General features: G+C 40.2%; 2 protein-coding genes across 5 annotated transcripts in view; one reads left to right on the top strand and one right to left on the bottom strand.

The window, feature by feature from the left end:
• Positions 1 to 2,440, bottom strand: part of LOC130213075 (mesenteric estrogen-dependent adipogenesis protein-like) — an 8,009-nt gene extending 5,569 nt beyond the window's left edge. For both annotated transcript variants that reach the window (XM_056444496.1, XM_056444503.1), the window contains exon 1: positions 2,300 to 2,440. The gene's annotated coding sequence lies outside the window, so the exon portion shown is untranslated. The remainder of the gene's footprint in view (positions 1 to 2,299) is intronic.
• b3glctb (beta 3-glucosyltransferase b) overlaps positions 1 to 19,752 on the top strand; it is a 19,918-nt gene extending 166 nt beyond the window's left edge. Inside the window, exons 2-16 of one of the 3 annotated variants that reach the window (XM_056444476.1) lie at positions 2,309 to 2,346; positions 2,447 to 2,486; positions 3,531 to 3,640; positions 7,818 to 7,894; positions 8,057 to 8,168; positions 8,389 to 8,525; positions 9,214 to 9,277; positions 9,653 to 9,769; positions 11,848 to 11,917; positions 13,019 to 13,132; positions 14,097 to 14,196; positions 14,743 to 14,862; positions 16,343 to 16,487; positions 16,940 to 17,085; positions 17,683 to 19,752. In XM_056444476.1, the coding sequence (XP_056300451.1) occupies positions 2,309 to 2,346; positions 2,447 to 2,486; positions 3,531 to 3,640; positions 7,818 to 7,894; positions 8,057 to 8,168; positions 8,389 to 8,525; positions 9,214 to 9,277; positions 9,653 to 9,769; positions 11,848 to 11,917; positions 13,019 to 13,132; positions 14,097 to 14,196; positions 14,743 to 14,862; positions 16,343 to 16,487; positions 16,940 to 17,065 (1,370 nt within the window). In that variant the 3' untranslated portion in view covers positions 17,066 to 17,085; positions 17,683 to 19,752. Of the gene's footprint in view, positions 1 to 2,308; positions 2,347 to 2,446; positions 2,487 to 3,530; positions 3,641 to 7,317; positions 7,465 to 7,817; positions 7,895 to 8,056; positions 8,169 to 8,388; positions 8,526 to 9,213; positions 9,278 to 9,652; positions 9,770 to 11,847; positions 11,918 to 13,018; positions 13,133 to 14,096; positions 14,197 to 14,742; positions 14,863 to 16,342; positions 16,488 to 16,939 lie in introns of those variants that run through there. The other 2 variants (XM_056444466.1, XM_056444482.1) reach the window with 2 other exon arrangements.

Below are 19,752 nucleotides of genomic sequence, written 5' to 3'. Positions count from 1 at the left end.
AGTCGATCGATTTGGCCTTCAAAGTAAGGTTAGTTTATAAAAGTACAATACATGGACCACATTTAATTTTGGGAAATGTATCAATAGATGTATTAAGCTATTCCCCCCCCCAAAAACACTTACGTAATTAGTCATAGCGTGGTCCTTGGTTCATATAAATATTTGTTTTATTTAGAAATTCAAAGTGCACGGGAATGTACTAGTTTTAGTTGATAATTTGACACAACACAAATGCTGACGAGCTTCTGTATTTAATTGTTTAAAAGGGACAATTTGTAAGTGGCATCGAGTGGTTTGTGGTACATTGCAACCAACTAAATACCCCTCAGCTCAGCCCCTCCGTTCCAAGCTACAGTGGCCTAGGACAGGTGTCTTTAGGATATAGTACAACTATTCCTATCAGTACTTCTTGTATTGACTAAATAGTCATAAAAACAAACCTACAGAAGTTATTTATAATTTAGATATAGCTCAGCATTGTTTCTAGAGCAGCAACAGTTGCGTTAACCACAGCAAAGACACAATATAAAGTAATTAATGTGTGTGTTTGTTTTTGTGCATGTGTGAAGTTGTAGGAGCTCAGCCCCACCGAGAGCAGAGGGTGACAATAAATGCCACGAAACAAACCATTAAAAAGCACAAACAAATCCCGCTACAGATAATGTAAAATGCAAAAGGTTATGCAATATTTGATGTTCAAAAAGATATTACACTTGCAAATATGCCTCCTGTAGAATAATGCACTGATATAATTAAACAGAAGCTTTTATGAAGCTGCTTGTGAATTAAGTTAAAGCGCATGCTTTACATAAAGTGTAACCTTTAATTGGTCTGTAATCATTGTCTCCTTTTCTTTTGAATCAATTTGGACTAAAACATGCAGGTAATTCAATATAATTGTGTGCCATTGATCTCAATCAGCCAGCAATCGTGAATATGAAACACCATGTGCCCCCACAGGCTAATTAGGTCTCTGCTCAGATTTATGATTTGCCGTTTAATATGCCACCAAACTCTGATGTAAATAGCTGATGAGTGATTAACGTGCAGGTTGTCCTGAGCTAACAGGTGCAACACATCGAATGTGAGGGGGATGCCAATCAAGCACAGTCTGTACATGAGAGTGCTGAGAAGTGGTCTAATCAGGTAGAGTATTGAAAACACCTGTGTAGGTGTGACAAGTGGTCAGGGCCTTTAAGCTAGACACCGGAAACGTGTAACCTGTTTTAGAGCTGGATTTATAATCGAATGTTTTAACAAACACATTTCATATCCTCAGTATTGGCATAGACCTTCATGTTATTGCTAGCAACCGTTTTCGCCTTTTATATGAAACGGCACAGGTGGAATTAATGACATGTGTAATGGCTGCATTTTATACACTTTTTAGGAGCTCTCAATCGTTAATGTTATTAGTTACACTCGTGCTTTTCCTGCCAGAAGCAGGAGCAGGCTTTTTTCAAGGAGGCCTTTCGGCGGATATGGGTGGAAATATATGAATACAACCAGATATGTACCATTAGTGGAAGGTATCCCTGAAGACATTGCATTTTTAATGTTGATAAGTTATTTTTTCAAAACATTTGATGGTTCAGTTTGATTCTCACCTCAATTTTACAGCATTCAGAAGCAGTTTGGGTGGTTAGATTAGAATACATTTAACATCGTCATTAGACTTGTTGAATTTTTAACCTCAACAAAGCCAACATACTAAGTAGTTGCAACTATAGCTGTGGTTTCAAAGTCTGCTTTTAGGACGTCATGGTTTCAAAGTCTCAGTTATATCTCGTTGAGAGCGATAAGAGGTGCTGTTGCAGAAATAACTTTACGACTGCGTTGAGTCTGCGACTGCTGGCCGTGTACTTGCACAATAATATCATCATGACCCGACAGATGTGTCAGGATGTCACGTATCAAGTTGGCAAAGTGGTGCCTTTTATGCATGATTACATTAACATATAGTTTATACTTGCTGCACTGATGTTGAAAGTCAAGAAGAATTTTTATTTTTTCACAGAAATATTTGCTGATTAATGCACTACTTATTTAATAGTCGGTTAATGCGTCCATTAGTTTTTAATTTGGATTTGAGTGCTAGAAAAGCCACAGAGCTAAACAAATTGCACAATCAGTCCAAAAACTATTCAAAATGATTTAAAACAGACAAATCTTTTTGCTTGACGTACGACTTCTGCCGTAAATGGATTTCCTTGATCGTCAAGTCGACAAAAAAATGAATTGGCTATTCCTGTCAGCATAACTAATGAATGCATTTTGATGATGTCATGTTCCTTCTCACCTCCTTCAGGAGCCTCTGCTGAAGACAAACGTGCAGGCCGTGCTCATGTAAGTGCCCCCCCAGCGAGATTCTTCTCTGTGATTGTGCGTCATCATGTGGCTCAGCAGCGTGTCAGACTTACTGAGAATCCCTCTTGACTCCCCGCAGGCCGCAGAGCCCCAGGAGCACACGTCGCACCGCTCGATTGGTGAGTCGGGAATTTTTCTGCAAGTGGCCTGATTTTTGTCGGTGACGCACTGTTCAGGAAAGCCAATCAATAATTTGTTGCATATATACACTACCGTTCAAAAGTTTGGGGTCATCCAGACAATTTTGTGTCTTCCATGAAAACTCACTTTTATTTATCAAATGAATTGAAAATTGAATAGAAAATATAGTCAAGACATTGACAAGGTTAGTAATAATTATTAATATTTGAAGTATTCATTTTGTTCTTCAAACTTCAAGCTCAAAGGAAGGCCAGTTGTATAGCTTCACCAGCATAACTGTTTTCAGCTGTGCTAACATAATTGCACAAGGGTTTTCTAATCAGATATTAGTCTTCTAAGGTGATAAGCAAACACAATGTACCATTAGAACACTGGAGTGATAGTTGATGGAAATGGGCCTCTATACACCTCTGGAGATATTTCATTAGAAACCAGACGTTTCCACCTAGAATAGTCATTTACCACATTAACAATGTATAGTGTGTATTTTTGATTAATGTTATCTTTATTGAAAAAACAGTGCTTTTCTTTGAAAAATAAAGACATTTCTAAGTGACCCCAAACTTTTGAACGGTAGTGTGTATATAAAAAGAAACGAATGCAGAAGATTTAAAACAATAAGTTGTAGTTTTAAGAGTTGCCGTTTCTTGGTTGCATCTTGTTGGGTGCGACTGTGGCTACTTGGTAAGTTGGGCAAAGCAAACCACACATTTAGCCCTTAGCTGGTGTTTGAATGTGTATGAATGGGGAGTCGGGGTCCTGACGGGCAGGTGGCAGCTTGCATGGTTGCCCCTGCCAACTGGGTGTGAATGAGTGTGAATGGGTGATTGATGGCATGTGGTGTTAAATCGCACTGAGTGGTCGGAAGACGAGAAAAGCGCAACACAATTACAATCCAGTTACCAATCGTCATTACTGTGAGATTTACCTGGCAAGAAACCAAATAAGTGTATTTTTGTTGCATCATGGGGTCTCTGATTGTAATTGGTCATCGCGACATTTTTTACGCATGTTTGTCTCAGGATTGTCGGACGTGGTGATCGTGATCCAGAGTCAGAGGAACTCCTTCCACGCCCGCCGAGGTGGTCAGAGGAAGGTGGAGATTCTTCGGCAGGCAGCCGAGCTGGGACAGGTAACATCTGGCCGGCGCTGCGTTAGCCCCGTTGCCGGGTTTGGATCTCGGCTTTGGGCCATATTTCAAAAATAAGTATACATAAGCGCCTGTGCACCTTAAAGCTGAGGTAGGGAACTTAAGAGGCCCGAGGAGTGTCGGGGAGAGGAGCGCAGCGCACCATTGTCATCGCTTAATATATTCACATACTTCATGTAAGAATGTAAAAATACCTCATTTGCAAGTCGACCATCCAGAACGAAAAGATTGGACAAGCTTATTACCGTCCTGCGACAGCGAGAGTTCCTTCTTATGGTCGCACCTTATTATTTTTTGATTGCTGACTGGATGGGAAGAGAAATTCAACGAATATAACAAAATATCATTCTGAAGTAAATTGCCGAAGAATGTAAAAATACCTCATTCGCAAGTCGACCATCAAGAACGAAATGATTGGACAAGCTTATTACCGTCCTGCGACAGCGACAGTTCCTCTTTTTTTTGGTCACTGCTTGTCATTTTTGGATTGATGACTGGATGGGAAGAGAATTTCGACAAATACAACCAAATAAAGTAAATTGCCTACCATTTTCATGTGGTGCCTTCAGATAAGATACAGGATTTAGTAATTGTAAAGCCTGAGGCAGATTTTCTAGCAGCAGTTCAATAATGCCGTAAATGGTTTACTTTTGAGTCGGTGTCTTTTTGCGTTTGACTTGGAGTTCTTGCTGTGGTATTACATCGGCACCAATAGGTGTCCTCCTTGCCATTGAGCTCCTCTCCCTGAGAGGAACCAGCTCTCTGCTGTCATACTGTCATTATTTTTCTAATATGTGCCTGCCGAGCAGCTGTGAGAAAACTCATATGTTATAGACCCCATTAAAATGAGACGACGGGCATATGGACATTCCCTTGATGGTGATCGGTACCTTACAATATTAAAGTAATTCTCAATCCAGAGAACCAGTCCAAAAGCCAGTCAGCGGGAGCTCCGTGGTACTCTTTAATCTGTTTGGGCTGTCAAGGCGGGACATGATTTGATAATGATGATGTTTCATCGTCCCTCAACTTCTCCCTGAGGGTGTGTCTTCTTTGTGAGGAGACCTCTGTCTTGTGAACACATCAGTGATGGATTCACCTGCGACAAAGTGGGAACTGTGAATGAATAAGACACGTCTGTGATTGCCTTATATTCAAAATGGCTTTACAAATAGTACATGTAGCATATGTTGTACATGGAGGATACAACTAACCATCCTCCCCAGGGGTCTGGGCTGTCTTCAGTTCCTAGTGTGCACACACAGCAATAAGGCTGTCTCAATAAGTAGCAATGAAATGCTAAGAAACGCTGAGACTGAACCCGAAAAGGAGACGACGAAGGCCACAGACAGTGATGATGATGATGATAGAGGTAAGAAAGGGAGCAGAGAGGAAGATAAAAAGTAGCTCTCCACTCTCCAATCTTTTTTTTAATACAAAATAATGAATAATTGCTATGAATAACAACATACACTTGGACATTTTTGCTCAATATTTCGCCTGTTGCACGACATTTACTCCTATCATATTGGTCGTGTGGCTCTGTGCAGCCTGAGAGGAAGTCGCGGAGGCTTTTCATGGGTGAAAAAGAACTCTTCTGCAGATATTTATGATAAACTATATGTCTTTAGATTTCCACTAGGTATTCTCAGTGGAAGATGCTGGGATAAACCACCAAGACTGATTAATCAGTAATGTACAGTGGGCTTTTAGTAGAGTGATATTATCAATAATTAAGTATCAGATCAATAAAAATGTATTATTTTCAAAATATATATGAATGTATATAAATACTGAGACTCACTGGGGGTTGCTATGTCTGAGAACATCATTTAAGTAGAGAATACAAGGTTTGAAAAGTGATAAAGGGACAATAGATGTACACAACATTCAAGAGAACATTATTGATGTGGTGGCTGAAATTACTATTCTTGTAGCATTCATAAATCATAATTCACAAAATTGGCTGTCTCGCAACTGACCGAATGAATATTTTTTTGTGGGAATAGGAAGAGGTTGTGTTGAAAATAAAATCAGAAAACAGCTACTGCCTATTCTGAAAGTGCTGATAAGAGGAATGTTTCACGTTCAGCACTTTAAGATAAGAAGAATCATCTCTCCGTGTGCATGTGTGTGTGTGTGTGTGTGTGTGTGTGTGTGATCGTTGAGTGAAAGCTTTCTCTGGGTGTGATGTTTTTCGCAGCTCGATGAACCTTAATAGTGGCGAGCTGTGTTCATGGAGGGCAGCGTGAGCGTCATGCATATTTTACTTTTGACTGACATAATAACAAGGTGCTTATTTTTAATGGAGGCGGGGAGTAAAGGTCAACTCTTGTTGACAGCTTGTGGCCGTTTTTTAGCTTTATTTGTTGACACTGAAAGAGTTTTTGACACACAGTATATCATGGATTTCGGTCCTGATGTAGCCCAAATAAGAGCAGCAATATCTCACGTTGCACAGATTCATATCCACATCTCCTGCACGCCCTGGATTTAAAGGGAGAGATAACACATTTGTACAGCCTTGTACGTCATTGGCCGTAAGTGCATGCTTTTAATCCATTTTCAGCCTCATCATCACAACTCATTATAAAGCTGCAATACTCGGCTCGACGGTAACAGCATTTTACACCTGGGTACCTGAGGAGAGCTTTCATGTGAACTCTCAAAGTGCGGCTATCTGTTTGCACACACTGTAACCACGCTTTGATGTCAATATTATCTGTGCACTTACTGTAATTGTAAGAACGCTACTAAAAGGGTGCGTTCGTCTTAAACTGAAATAATAATAATAGAGGATGACTATAGCTGTGAAGGATTCTTAATTTACATTTATTAGGTGCAGCACACCTTGCTTAACCCTCCTGTTACCTTTAGGGTCAATTTGACCCCATTCAATGTTTAACGTCGGTGTTCTTTGGGGTCAATTGGACCCCAGGCTGTTTTTCACTGTGTCAAACATAAGAAATATCAACTTTTTTATATATTTAAAGGGCTATTTAGGTAGTCAACAAACAAACATAAAGTACCTCACACTTAAACTTGGGAAACAATATTAATTCTAATAATTTTCTGGAGGTTTTAATTGCTGGGGTCAAATTGACCCCGAGGGTAAAATATGTTAGTAAATGTAAAGGTAACAGGAGGGTTGAACTAATGTAGTCAGAACAAATCATGCTCTTTTATGAAGGTTATAATGGTCAGTATATTTGTTGATTCATCACTTTGGAGGCTGCGGTTTGTCGTGCTGTTGAATTGTATTGCGTTATACTGACAGGTGTTTTTCTATTATTTTGTCCACTTCATTTATGTTAAATACTAAACACCTCAGTGAAGGATGCAGTGCAATGTGTAGCTAAATGACAGTGTTGTTGTATTGACAACTTTGCGTCATTGTCATATATATAAATATATTTTAAAAAATGCTCTTGGTTCCTCTTTGGAGTTAAACATGGTGTAACTGATGAGGGACTTGTCTTGTTCTCTGCCTATAAAAGACAGACACAGACACTGACATTAATTTCAAACCTATTTCTGGCTATACTTACATTAATCCTGTCGCTGTCGGCTCTAAGATTGGGTGCGTGGACGAGATTTGTGAGTTCTTCTTAGAGAGGAGGAAGTCATAAAACAGGAGCCTCTAAATCAACCCCTTCCCCTGCCGTCCCTTTTCAGCATGCCATTGCCAGAACGATACCCAAAACCGGATGAACCTCCACACAGCACGCACAGCAGAGTGGCCACATGTAGTTCCTCAGCATGTGATTGGTCAAGGCCTCGCCAGTCCACGCCCACCAGCATTCCAGGTGTATTTGGCAGATCATGTCAGTGGAGCCACTCAATTTAGTAGACTAATTCTTTTTTTTAAAATTTCACAAGGAATATCAGAGCACAGGAATAGGGATTTGGTTAATCTAAAAATGTATTCTGCGAACCAAAGTTTTTCATTTCTTTTATTTAGTTTTACTCGTAAAATTTAATTGGAGTACTTCTGTTCTCTTTTAGATTTTGTGCACAACACATGCCAGTCCGACCTCATTGTTGTTAACCCATCAGCTGCACGCACACACACACACGCACACACACGCACACGCACACACACACGCACACACACACACAAACTAATTTTTTTAAATTATATATTTTTTGTTTCATGCAGGGAGATCCAGTTGTTCTTCTTCTCCATGAGCTGTTAGAGGATGAACGGGATTGGATTATCATCCCTCTGCTTCCTGAGTGAGTCTTATACACACACACACACACACACATGGAGATGATGAACAAATTAATCGAATCACATTAAAAAAGATTTACGGATTTAATTGAATTTAGCTGTAATTTTTTCTATGGGGTGAAATGAGTGCAATAAAGTGAATGACTGTGTGTGGATCGTTCCAGTCTCTCCGCCACTTACGGCCAATCGGCATCCTGGTTTGTCTTCATCGAGGAGGAAACCAGCATCTCGCTGGGTAACCTGCTGAAGGTCCTCCACAGATATGAAGTCCAGGAGGTGAGACCCGATGACAGGCAGTGACCACATAGATAGATAGATAGATAGATAGATATATACTTTATTAATCCCCAAGGGGAAATTTGTCAGCCATGTTTGCTAAATGAATGTCTTGATGGTGATCTAGTTTCCTGCACTGATGCATTTACAGGTAATGCCGAGTAAATAACAAAGCCACTTTCTTTTTGAATGTGCACCCTTTTTTTCCTCCTCCTCTAAGGAATGGTTTTTGGGGAAGCGTCTCCATGACAACGAGGCCTCCATTATCCACCACTATGCGTTCTCTGAAGACCCCGCTTCCTTTAGTTACCCTGACCCCGCAGCAGGCTGGGCTCTCAGCACACCGCTGCTCCAGAGGTGTGTGTGTGTGTGTCTGTGTGTGTCTCTCAGCCACTGATATGCTTCTCTCCATTTTGTGTTATTTTTTTGGAAGGAAATTATTTTTACCAAATGTTTCCATTTATGCGTGACATTTTACAGGTACTCAATTATAATTTAAAAAAAATCGCTTTTACGTTGACCTATAAAAGGTTCCAAATTATTATATTTTAACACTGCTGAAGAAAGCCTTCATATAATTTCAGCGTTACACTATTATTACTACTATTACTATATTCCAAGATATTGTGTAGAAACCCAAATTACAGTAATAAGAACAAGTAGCACACGGAGGTGAGAGACCCAGTCCACATTGCATGAATAGAAAAATCGCCATCCACAGTCACATTGTTTTTGTTCATGCATCACATCTTACAGGCACTCAATTATAACAATTTACTTTTTATATTGACCTATAAAAGGACCCAAATTAAGGTCCTTTCTCCAGAGGTACTTTTTAATCAATCATCTCTACCACTGCACACACCCAATCTTTGAAATATGGAGCTTTTGCTCATTTTTAATGCAGAAAACACAAAACAGTATTCAGAGGGATCGCTGAACCAAAGCAACAACTCAGAACTTCCATAACTTCGGCTCGCTCGTGCACATTCTCGTATCCTGCTGTTCCTCTTCCCTCAACATGTTTCACTTTCTTGTGTTTCAGACTCGCCGAGCAGATCCAACATAAGCATCTCAAGTCAGACTTCACTATCGACTTGAAACACGAGGTATTTTGAAACCTTCCGGGAGCGACGATGTGAATCTGTTTTGTCGTCTCTTTCCTTTTGACTTAAAATAGACAACTATTGTTAAGACCGTTTTACGGTTCAATTCTACTTTTCATCCTCAACAGCTGCTGTGATGAGCTTCGATAAAATGAAAGATGTATAACAATGACACGCATACTATTCCTCCAGCCTTTGTGTTCCAACCGCAGCATCAACAATTATATACATTATATAAGAGCTCTACTCCTGAATGGGCTAAGAATGTGTCCTTTTGTTATTTTTAAAGATAATTACTGTTGTGACGTGTCACCGTTTCACCTGTTTTCCGCATGAGGTTGTTGTTGTCTTCATGCCGCTCTTTGTTGTTTTTTTTAGCTTGCGTTGTACATTTGGGAGGAAGGATATGGTCCAAAGCTGACGGCAGTTCCAGAGTTTTGTACGGACACGAGAGACAACTGTGCGACAACATTTACGAGCTACCTGCCCAACTGTGTACGTAACACTGTTATTATTCATCGCTGTATTTATTATTCATCACTGTATTCGGGCGATGTTTTTAAAATTGCCACTAAAGTGTGTCTGCTTGGGGAAAAAGTTTGCTTGCCACCTCATTAACCAGCACCGAGGTGCCGTTGAGCAAGGCCCTTAACTCCAACTGCTCCAGTGGAGCTGCTCAGTTGTTGTTCTGGACAGCTTCCAGGTGTGAACGTGTACAATTAGAAGATGCTTCCTCTCAGGGATAATAATAAATAAAAGGTGAAAACAATTAGAAGTAATGTGGACATGACTGGATTTTGGTGGAGGTAATTATCAAAAGCAGGACATGAAGGACATGTTACAGGGTTCCTTTTGTGATCCACCGTCTGAAATAACAATTAAGCTGCTTAATTAAATGCCAAACAGTGAGTCAGCGAGGTGGGATGAAGAGGTACTGCGGTATATGTTTGACAAAGAGCAACAGAAGAAAGATGGTACACAAAACAATGTACATCTACACGACGGACATAATATCATAATATCTGTACATCTGAAATATAGAATAAAGATTTGCTGCATATGTAACAACATTTCCGAAGGAATTGCAAAGTTAGGTAGACCTTATGTCTTTAAGCCCAGAATGGAGACGAACATGATTTCAATTATGATGTGACCAAATACGAGCTTGTATTGAAAGAAACCAAATCTATGTAACCAAGAGAGAGATATGAATGGGATGAAAGGGTTTCTTCTCACTCGTCCTAGAACCACTTTGAGCTTGTACCCTAATTCCTAGATAACTCATTTTGTCTTTGGTTCTCGCTATCTCAGTCATGCATCAGCCTTCAGCCCCGGCAGAAATAAAACAGCCCATGTGCTCATTGCATGGAGACTGAGGTCCACTGCAGGAGAAAACCCCTCAGGCTATGAAACCCCACAGGAAGAGAAATAAATGAGAAATCTAGCACTCATCATGTGCTTACAAGAATTAGTAGTTTTATGCATCTTGAGGAAGTGTCTGGTGTTTGTGTTGATTTGTATGCAAGGGTAGCAGATAAAAAAAATTCATGATATAAATGCGTAACAACATTACTGTTGATTGTTATCTGAAAAAGAGGGGACAGCTGCTGTTGGAATTCAGTGCCAAAGGGATTTCATTATTCAATTCAAAGAATTTTATACAGCCAAAATCACAAATTGGCCTCAGAGGGCTTTTCAATCTGTACACAGACAATTTATTCTGTCCCGGGACCTCACACTAGTGCAGGAAAAGGAATAAAAATGAAAGAAACACGTCCGACAAATTAACAGTCAGCCTCATTTGGCCAACCCGACACAATTTGAAGTCTTTTACATTCAGTAATATATATACATATATATGTATATATATTAGGGCTGTCAGCATTAACGCGTTAATCTATGCGATTAATTTGGCCGCGTTAACGCACTAAAATATTTTAACGCAATTAACGCAACTTTGTTTACTTCCGGTGTGCGTTGAAGTTTTTTCACTCCCCTGAGTGTCAAACCGTGGCAGTACGGTTTAACACTGTTTCCGTTTTTAAAACAATTATCTCTCCGCGAAAATACGGAGATGGGGGGGGGGGGGTGCTAGTGACTATTTTTTTGCTCCATCCCAATGCGCGCAGACCGGCGTCGGAGCTCTGCAGCGGAACAATCGATCGGCGTATTGAGCACCCCTGCATTCAAGCATTAAATAGCCGAAAGGTTTTTTCAGCGTGAGGAATTCGATGTGTGGCGGGAGTGCGTGAGATAAGACCGAAATGCGTGAGTCTCACGCTCAATGCGTGAGACTTGAGAGCCCTGTTATAGGTAGGAGCCTCTTTGAAAACACAGCTCTGTGTGAAGTTTTGTCCTTAAAAAGAAGAAAAAAACACTTTTAATCGCGATTAATGAATTTCAAAATGTGCGATTAATTAGTTAAATTTTTTTAATCGATTGACAGCCCTAATATATATATATATATATAAAGAAATCCAGCTCACACTGTTTGTGTTCACCTGTACATTTGACCATTTTATGCCAGTGATGCATCATTGTTTTGAATCCAGAATAACATTATTTTGTTCTAGGGAAATCCGGTGTCGAGGACAGAAGTATTTGTTGCTGTGAAAACTTGCCAAAGGTTCCACTCCGAACGAGGTGCGTTATTGCCAACTCTTTTTGAAGGACAAAAACAGTTTAATTAATTCACAAATATTATCTTCTGCAGTGCTGCGCAGCTTATTCAGATCTTTAACCTAACATAAAGTACCAACACATTAATGTACAATACTTAATTACGAGTAAAGGTCCTGAATTCAAAATCCTGCTTCATTAAAGTACTGAGGTATTATCAGCTAAACGTTCTTGAACTATCAAAAGTAAAGTGGCCTGTAACTGATCTTAATTTAATTAATAAATGTCTATCCAACAAATGTAGGAAAATTAAGTAAATGTGAAATTAAATTCCACCACTGATATTCGGTTACATTATTGTCATCTCATGCATTATTGTGATAATTGAATCCCATTAGGTACAATATTACAATGTTCTAAAGGGGAAGTAAAGAGTATTTCTATTCTAATTCAACACACCGCACAGCACACTCTCAGTTTATCATCATTACTGAAAAGATGGAAATCATTAAATGGTAATTATAGGACATTTTGCTGCAAAAAGTTATACTTGACACTTTTAATGTGTCCCTGCTTTTCTGTTTATCGCCACTTAACAGCCTGTTGGTCACTCGTCGCACTTAACCTGTCAGCTGAAAACCCCCTTTTTAAATCCAGAAACCTCTAAACCGTCTGCTGGAAATATTTTGTGTAATTATCCCAAAATGTGCAAGTCTGTTTTTCAGGTCACCGAAAGCCATTAGTTATGGACTGACTATTTTAAAGCAACAGAACGAGCAGAGAGAACAGTATGTCATCAACTTGGCTGCCGCTTTAAATTCAGGTCATTACAGTCAGTGTCCCTCCCCAAAATTAACAATATGTGAATATGACTGTCAGTTATCATTTTGAAGTTTTAATGTAGATGGTGTCCTTATCCAGATGCAGCGAGAGAGCATTTTTTTGTCTCCAAAGAGGGCCTAATGGTTTCACCCCTCCCCCAGTCAGAGGTAGTCGATACACTCCTTTTATTCGATCTCGCCGTCCTTTGGAGTTTACAGGTTTGCAATCTGGGACTTGGAGAAAGCTGTAATTATGAGCTCTGTACGTGTCTCCGTGGCTCATCCCTCTCCCCTTTCTCCTCAGTCCCAGTTGTGAAGGCAACCTGGGAGAAAGACGCAGAGTTTATTGAGTATTACAGCGACGTCACTGATGCCTCCATACCCACCATCGATCTGGGAGTGCCCAACACCGAGAGAGGTGAGCTGGTCTCACAAACGCCGGGTCGGGACCCCTAGGTGGGTCGCAGGAGGAGATTGTGTTTGGGTTGCTGAATACATTTGCGGAGTTTCTTCCAGAGGCTTTTATTTCAAATGTATATTCGCGGCTTTGTGCTACATGAACTCCGCCCACTCCTCCTCTCTACCTCCATCTGCCTGATGGATCGTGGAGGTCTCCATCGTGGAATATGCCAACTATGAACTATTCATACACTCTGTCATATTCATTGAATGTATTTTAACTCTAAATCTGTCCTTCTGGTCACATGACATCTATTGCACCTGTCCATCCTGGAGAGGGATCCTCCTCTGTTGCTCTCCTGAAGGTTTCTTCCCTTTTTTCCCCCTGAAGGGTTATTTGGGAGTTTTTCCTGATCCGATGTGAGGTTTTGGGGCAGGGATGTCTACGTGTACAGATTCGTAAAGCACTCCGAGACAAATTTGTAAAATTGTTATTCATCGAACCTCCTTCCAAATGGCCGTCTCACTGAACAACGATCGTTTAAGGCGGTGCAGAAATGTCAGTAAGAATTCATCTACTGATGGATTCAACTCTGTCCGCAAATTCAAAACATAACTCACTCAGCTGTGTTGTGAATTCGGGAATATGGTTTTAATATTTCAGGAAGAGAGTCCCAATATTAATATAACAAAGTTGTTATTTTTACGAGAATAAAGTAATCATATTTTTGGAATACATCCTCCTGCCGTATATATCGTCTCCTCTCTGGATGAGACAAAGTTTGGGGAAGCGGCCGTGCGCTGCTCCTCATCGGAGGTGGAGAACTGAAACTAACTGAATTAACTAGATTGCACTCCTCCAATCATATCGATTCATGTGTTTTAATAACTCGTGAATTATAATGTGTGCTGCTCTCATCGCACATATCTCACGAGCCTCACCTTTTTTTCACACTTTTTACGTGCATGCTGTCTCCCTACAGGGCATTGTGGGAAGACTTTTGCCATCTTGAGGCGGTTCTTGAGCAAAGCTGTACCAGAGGCTGATTGGCTCCTCATTGTGGACGATGACACACTCATCAGGTATCTGGGAGAAGAGATTCTGTTTTTTATTTAGCAGACGCATTTATCCAAAGCGACTTACAATAAGTGCATTCAACCTACAGTACAAACTAAGAACAACAAGAATAAAGAAAGTAACATTTCCTCAATATAGTCGAACTACAAAAGTACCAAAAGTAAGAGCCATTTAAGCGCCACTGAAGTGCTAATCGGTGTTTTAATCCAGATATAGTCTGAAAAGATTTGTTTTTAGTTTCCGGCGGAAGATGTAGAGCCTTTTTTTGTTTTGAACCACCATTCATAATTTTAGTAATTTACAGTATAAAAAAAGATATTCTGTTCAAATGCTTTTTAATTGATGTTGTTTGGGGTGTCTGACCAAAGTAAAAGAATCATTGACACACACACACACACACACACACACAGTTCACCTGCTGTGTAGTTATTCTGGTAGAATTCTAAAGGTCTAACTTACTGAAAAGCCGGCAGAGGTCAGTAAGTCCGACCTCCATAATTTTTACTCGCTCCCTTCGGTCTCTGCGCGGGTTGTTTTTTGTCCATCTGTAGTTTGCCACGGTTGAGGCGACTGCTGCGGTGCTACGACTCAAAGGAGGCGGTGAGCCTGGGGGAGAGATACGGCTACAGCTTGCTCCTGAACGGATACAGCTACACCACCGGAGGAGGAGGGTAAGGCCGCGCTGGTCCAAGCGGTTCGGTCCGAAATGTTCAAACGGAGAGCGAATCGAATTTCGTCAATGTGTTGAATGTAAAGTTATCGACGGACACGGCATCTATTTCTGGGTTTTTGTGCCTCGGACTGAACTCGACTCAAAACTCTGCTTGCTTTCTGTTTTTTCCCTTCAGTTTTCCCATTTTTTCATCTAATTACCTTCGCATTGCAAATGCGGAAGGTTATGTTTTGATCGCCATTTATTTATTTATTTGTATGCGTGTTATTCGCATAACAAAAAAAGTTTTAAACCGAATCGCATGAAATTTGGTGGGATGATTGGTTATTATCCGGGGACCATTTGATTAGATTTTGGGATCAATCGGGTCAAAGGTCAAGGTCATGAAAAGGTCAAAATCTTCTTTTTACCATAGCGCGGTCAATTTATATCCAATTGGCATGCAACTAATGCCAACATGTTCATAATTCAATGCCCAATCTTGTGATATGCGAAGGTATGCGCTCTACCGAGTGCCCATTCTAGTTCACTTTGTTTCTGAACTCATTCGTGCGGAAGGAAGCTGCCATGTTAGGTTTTAAAAGTAAAAGAAAAGTTAATGTATGACAGTGTTACATATGGTGACAGTACAGTCTGTGCCTGCTCGTCCTAAAACTTAAATACTGCTCCTATCACTCCCTCCAGGAAACACACGACACCTCAGTTCTTGGGTGACTGATGGATTTATTCGTCTCAGCCAACACCACCGTGGAACGGTTTAAATACATTTCAACATACACAAAATAAGTTGGCGTTCACGTTATAAACTGTTTGCACATGAATATGCTTGACGAAACATGAGCATAAAGAATATACCTCACGTTGTAAATATAACTGAATGCGTGCCCACTATAGGACATAAAGATAGTTCCTATCAAGTGCAAATCAATAATCAAGAAACAAGTTGTACAAAAAATAATATGTTAACAAGCCTATTAAATAATTACATGCATCATATTTATTGCAGTTAAAGCTACTATTCAGCAAATATTTAATAAAAAACTAAAAAACTTGTTGAGCCATTTCAAAACAGTTCCCCTAAATCTTCAAACTTATAAATGTCTCATGCATCACACAAACTTTTCCACATTTGACAAATCTGGTACCGTTGTATTTATGATCAAACACTAACGACCGAGTAACGAATTGATCAATACGTTTACGTTAATGATGGATCAATTTACTTCTTGCATGTTGCTTATTTACACATATAGCACGTACAGAGCAACATTATCATTACTTTAAACCACTATAATTAATTTCTGTCCACCTGAATATGTCCGTCTGAAATTCTCTTCATATTTAGCTGCGAAAAACTTCTTTTATTTCCATGGTTGCATGATAAAAATTTTTTTTTAAAAAGCAACTCAGGCACATCAAGCTTGAATCCTCTCGGTGTTTTGCGATGATAATTCCCTTTCTGATTGAAATACCTGCAGGATGGTGCTGAGCCGCGCGGCCGTGTCCCGGCTGCTCTCCAGTGGCTGTCGCTGCTACAGTGATGATGCTCCTGATGACATGGTGCTGGGCAGGTGCTTCACTTCCTTGGGTGTTCCCATCACACACAGTCCACTGTTCCACCAGGTAGGGAACGATACACACACACACACACACACACACACACACACACACACACACACACACACGTATGTGTTCTTAATAGGATCGTGAGGACATCTGCTAATGTGCTCCTCAAACCCTGCATGTTGAGATATACTTGAGAAGAAATAAAAACCAATGTTTGATGTTGTGTTGGTCATCACTACGTTTAGCTGATGTCGTCATTGTTTGTGGAAATAGCTGCAAATCAAATGATACTGCAGAGGCGACTGAAAAAGCAAAAGGCAAACCAATGGAAGGCAGATTTAAGACCGTATTTTTCTACCCAGTGTCAGGAGATGCTCTGCCTCTTTATATTCCTCTTGTGGTTTATGCATGCTTTAGAAACAGGATATTGAGTTACCCTTGAGCAAACCACAAGCACATGCAAACACATGCGCACACAGAGACAAAATAACTTGTTCTTGATATTTAAGGCACGACCGTGTGACTACTCCGAAGCGCTGGAGCAGGCCGTCTCCTTCCACAAGCACTGGAACATAGATCCCGTTGTCGTCTACAGACACTGGCTGCAGGACACACAGCCGCGAGTTGAACTCTAGGAACACTGAGTTTACAAAAGGTAACGCGTACAATACTGGAGACACACTTTTATACGAACCCTGGCACATAATTATTACCCGCCTTAATACCTGCATCAAGCTATATTTTTTATGTCAACATAAAATCAAATGAGCGGTCGACTGAGTGTGAAACTCCACGGAGGTTTCTACCTTCATGTCGCCCGACTGGGTTGAACGGCCTGTGTTTGATTGAATGAGAACAACACAGCTTCATTAAAAGCAGCAAACGACAGATGGGAAAACCTGCTGACTGAATACAAATTGTCCTCTGCCTCCACTGGACGTGTAGCTTTAAGCAGCTGCATTATGTCATTTAAGACGACTCGGCGTCTGACCTTTTGCCCTCAAGTGGCCGAATATCGGTTAATGTCACGCAGTTTTTAACCCTCCTGTTACCTTCACATTTACTCACATATTTTACCCTCGGGGTCAATTTGACCCCAGCAATTGTTTGTTGACTACCTAAATAGCCCTTTAAATATATAAAAAAGTTGATATTTCTTATATGTTTGACACAGTGAAAAACAGCCTGGGGTCAAATTGACCCCAAAGAACACCGACATTAAACATTGAATGGGGTCAAATTGACCCTAAAGGTAACAGGAGGGACCATGACACGTCACAACTGACAGGGCAAAGGTCGACAACAAGGCTCGACGTGGACTCAACAGTGCTTTGATGCTGCCATCGGCACGCTCACGTCCAGCAGGTACGTCGGCCGTGGTCAGCAGCTCAGTGAGCACGCTAACATTTGACTGTGAGAGGAAATAACACACTTTAGAGACTTTACAGTTCTCGGGAAGCCGTAAAGGACTTCCTGTCTCTCAGCGGTCATCGAGACCGGGTCTGAGGCGCGCACTGATTTGACATCGAGCCACCGGGATCATGAGAGTGGACGTCTGAGAGTCACTGCTGGTCACTCCACCCCCAACCCAGATGTTTCATTTATTGAAGAAAGATTGTGTTGATATATTTGTAAGATCTGATATGTATGATACATCTTGCATTGGTGATGTCTCAAGACATACACTTTTTATTTTGGTTTTATTTCATTTGTTTAGCCAGTTAAATCGATCCCTACGAGGAAGACCTGAAGTTGCAGAAGAAATAATCCAACATCAGAGAGCTGAGATTAAATACGACACATAAAAATACAAGACATCAAAAAAGCATGTACGCTAGGAATAGAGTTATTACAAAAGAGTAATTGACCATAGAATATTATTGATGATGAAAACGTTCACAGAATTTATTTCAGTAATATTGTATACTAATTTTCCTTAATGCAAATGCACTTTTTGAAGAATATGCTTCTTCCTTTTCTCCCTGAGATTTCCCAACATATCTAACTGTTCCTTTAATTTAACATTTCTGTTATATATTCTGAAACAAATGTCCAAATTCTGCATAAAAAGTTGTGTGCACATGTTTTTATGAACTTTGTATATGTTTACCACATGGCATATCATTATGCAGATAAGCCTCTAATGGGGTTTTGTCAAATCTTATTTTTGAACTGTGTGTTTCAAAGTAATTGACCACAGCTGGCCAGTGCCTGGATTAAAATTGTGCAGCTGTTTTTATGAATATATAAATGTTTGTGCATGCTGGCTGAACCGGTTTAATTAAATTTTTCAATAATTTGAAAAAAAATATTTATTATGTTGAACAAAACTTTTTTGTGCATTTTTTTCCTCCTCCTTTCTTTCAATTGACGAGACCGAGTGATGGAAGACACAGATACAGTATTATTATTATTATTATTACTAAAGTTAGAATTAGAAACACCACGACGCAGGGATGATATTACATTTTCTTTCCCCTGCCACAGTAGGGTGGCTTTCATTTTCCCAGACTTCAATCTCGTATGCCGTGAAGTGCCCTTCGTCGATGTCACTGTGATCTTAGTTACCGTAGCAACGGGGACATTGACTGCACGGAGGGACATTTCTGTTGTCACAGTTTCTCTCGAAGGCTTCGTGTGATGTCCGGCTGATGATATTATCATAAATGAATCATGCGCCCTCACAGAATAAATAAATACACAGATCACGCTCTCTTTATTCAGATCACCACGGTACTTGAATTATTCACGGCCGCTTCAAATGACGATTGAAGAAAGACACGATTCATACTTTTTTTTTTTTGCTCGCCTTTTTTGTTTTCAACTTCATGTCATGCGGCTGCAGGGATGTCGGTCCGTTTCTGGGTTTTCGGGCCACTTTGATTCACATCATTAATCCAGTGAGATGTCATAAACTCCAGAGAGCTCTCGCTCTCAGCAGCCCACAGGAGACGTTCAGTCGACAACTGAACCTCATGTTCCTCTGAGTCGAACTCAGCGGCGAGACTCTTCCTTCTCCCTCTTCTTCCAATTTCAACCGATGAACAGTCAATTAAATCGGGTTCAGTAAACGCACACAGATGGTTCTTATCATGCTTTTTTTGTTCTGTGGATCTGACATGGATGTTTTTATTTTTGTCCATTTTAACAGAGTTCTCCCTTATTTTATTTACGTTGTGTGTTCTGAATTTGTGGGTCTTCTTATTCCTACTTGACTGTCTAAGAGTCTCCTGAATGAGGATACTCCCTATTCACACTATTAATTGTTTGTGCACCTATTGAGAAGCGTAAATATTGTATAAACATTGTATATGTAATCTTA

Source organism: Pseudoliparis swirei, chromosome 3 (genome assembly GCF_029220125.1).
Source record: "Pseudoliparis swirei isolate HS2019 ecotype Mariana Trench chromosome 3, NWPU_hadal_v1, whole genome shotgun sequence".
NCBI classification, from domain to species: Eukaryota; Metazoa; Chordata; class Actinopteri; order Perciformes; family Liparidae; genus Pseudoliparis; species Pseudoliparis swirei.
Note: the sequence above shows the minus strand (reverse complement) of the source record. Positions and strands in the feature narration are given on the sequence as shown.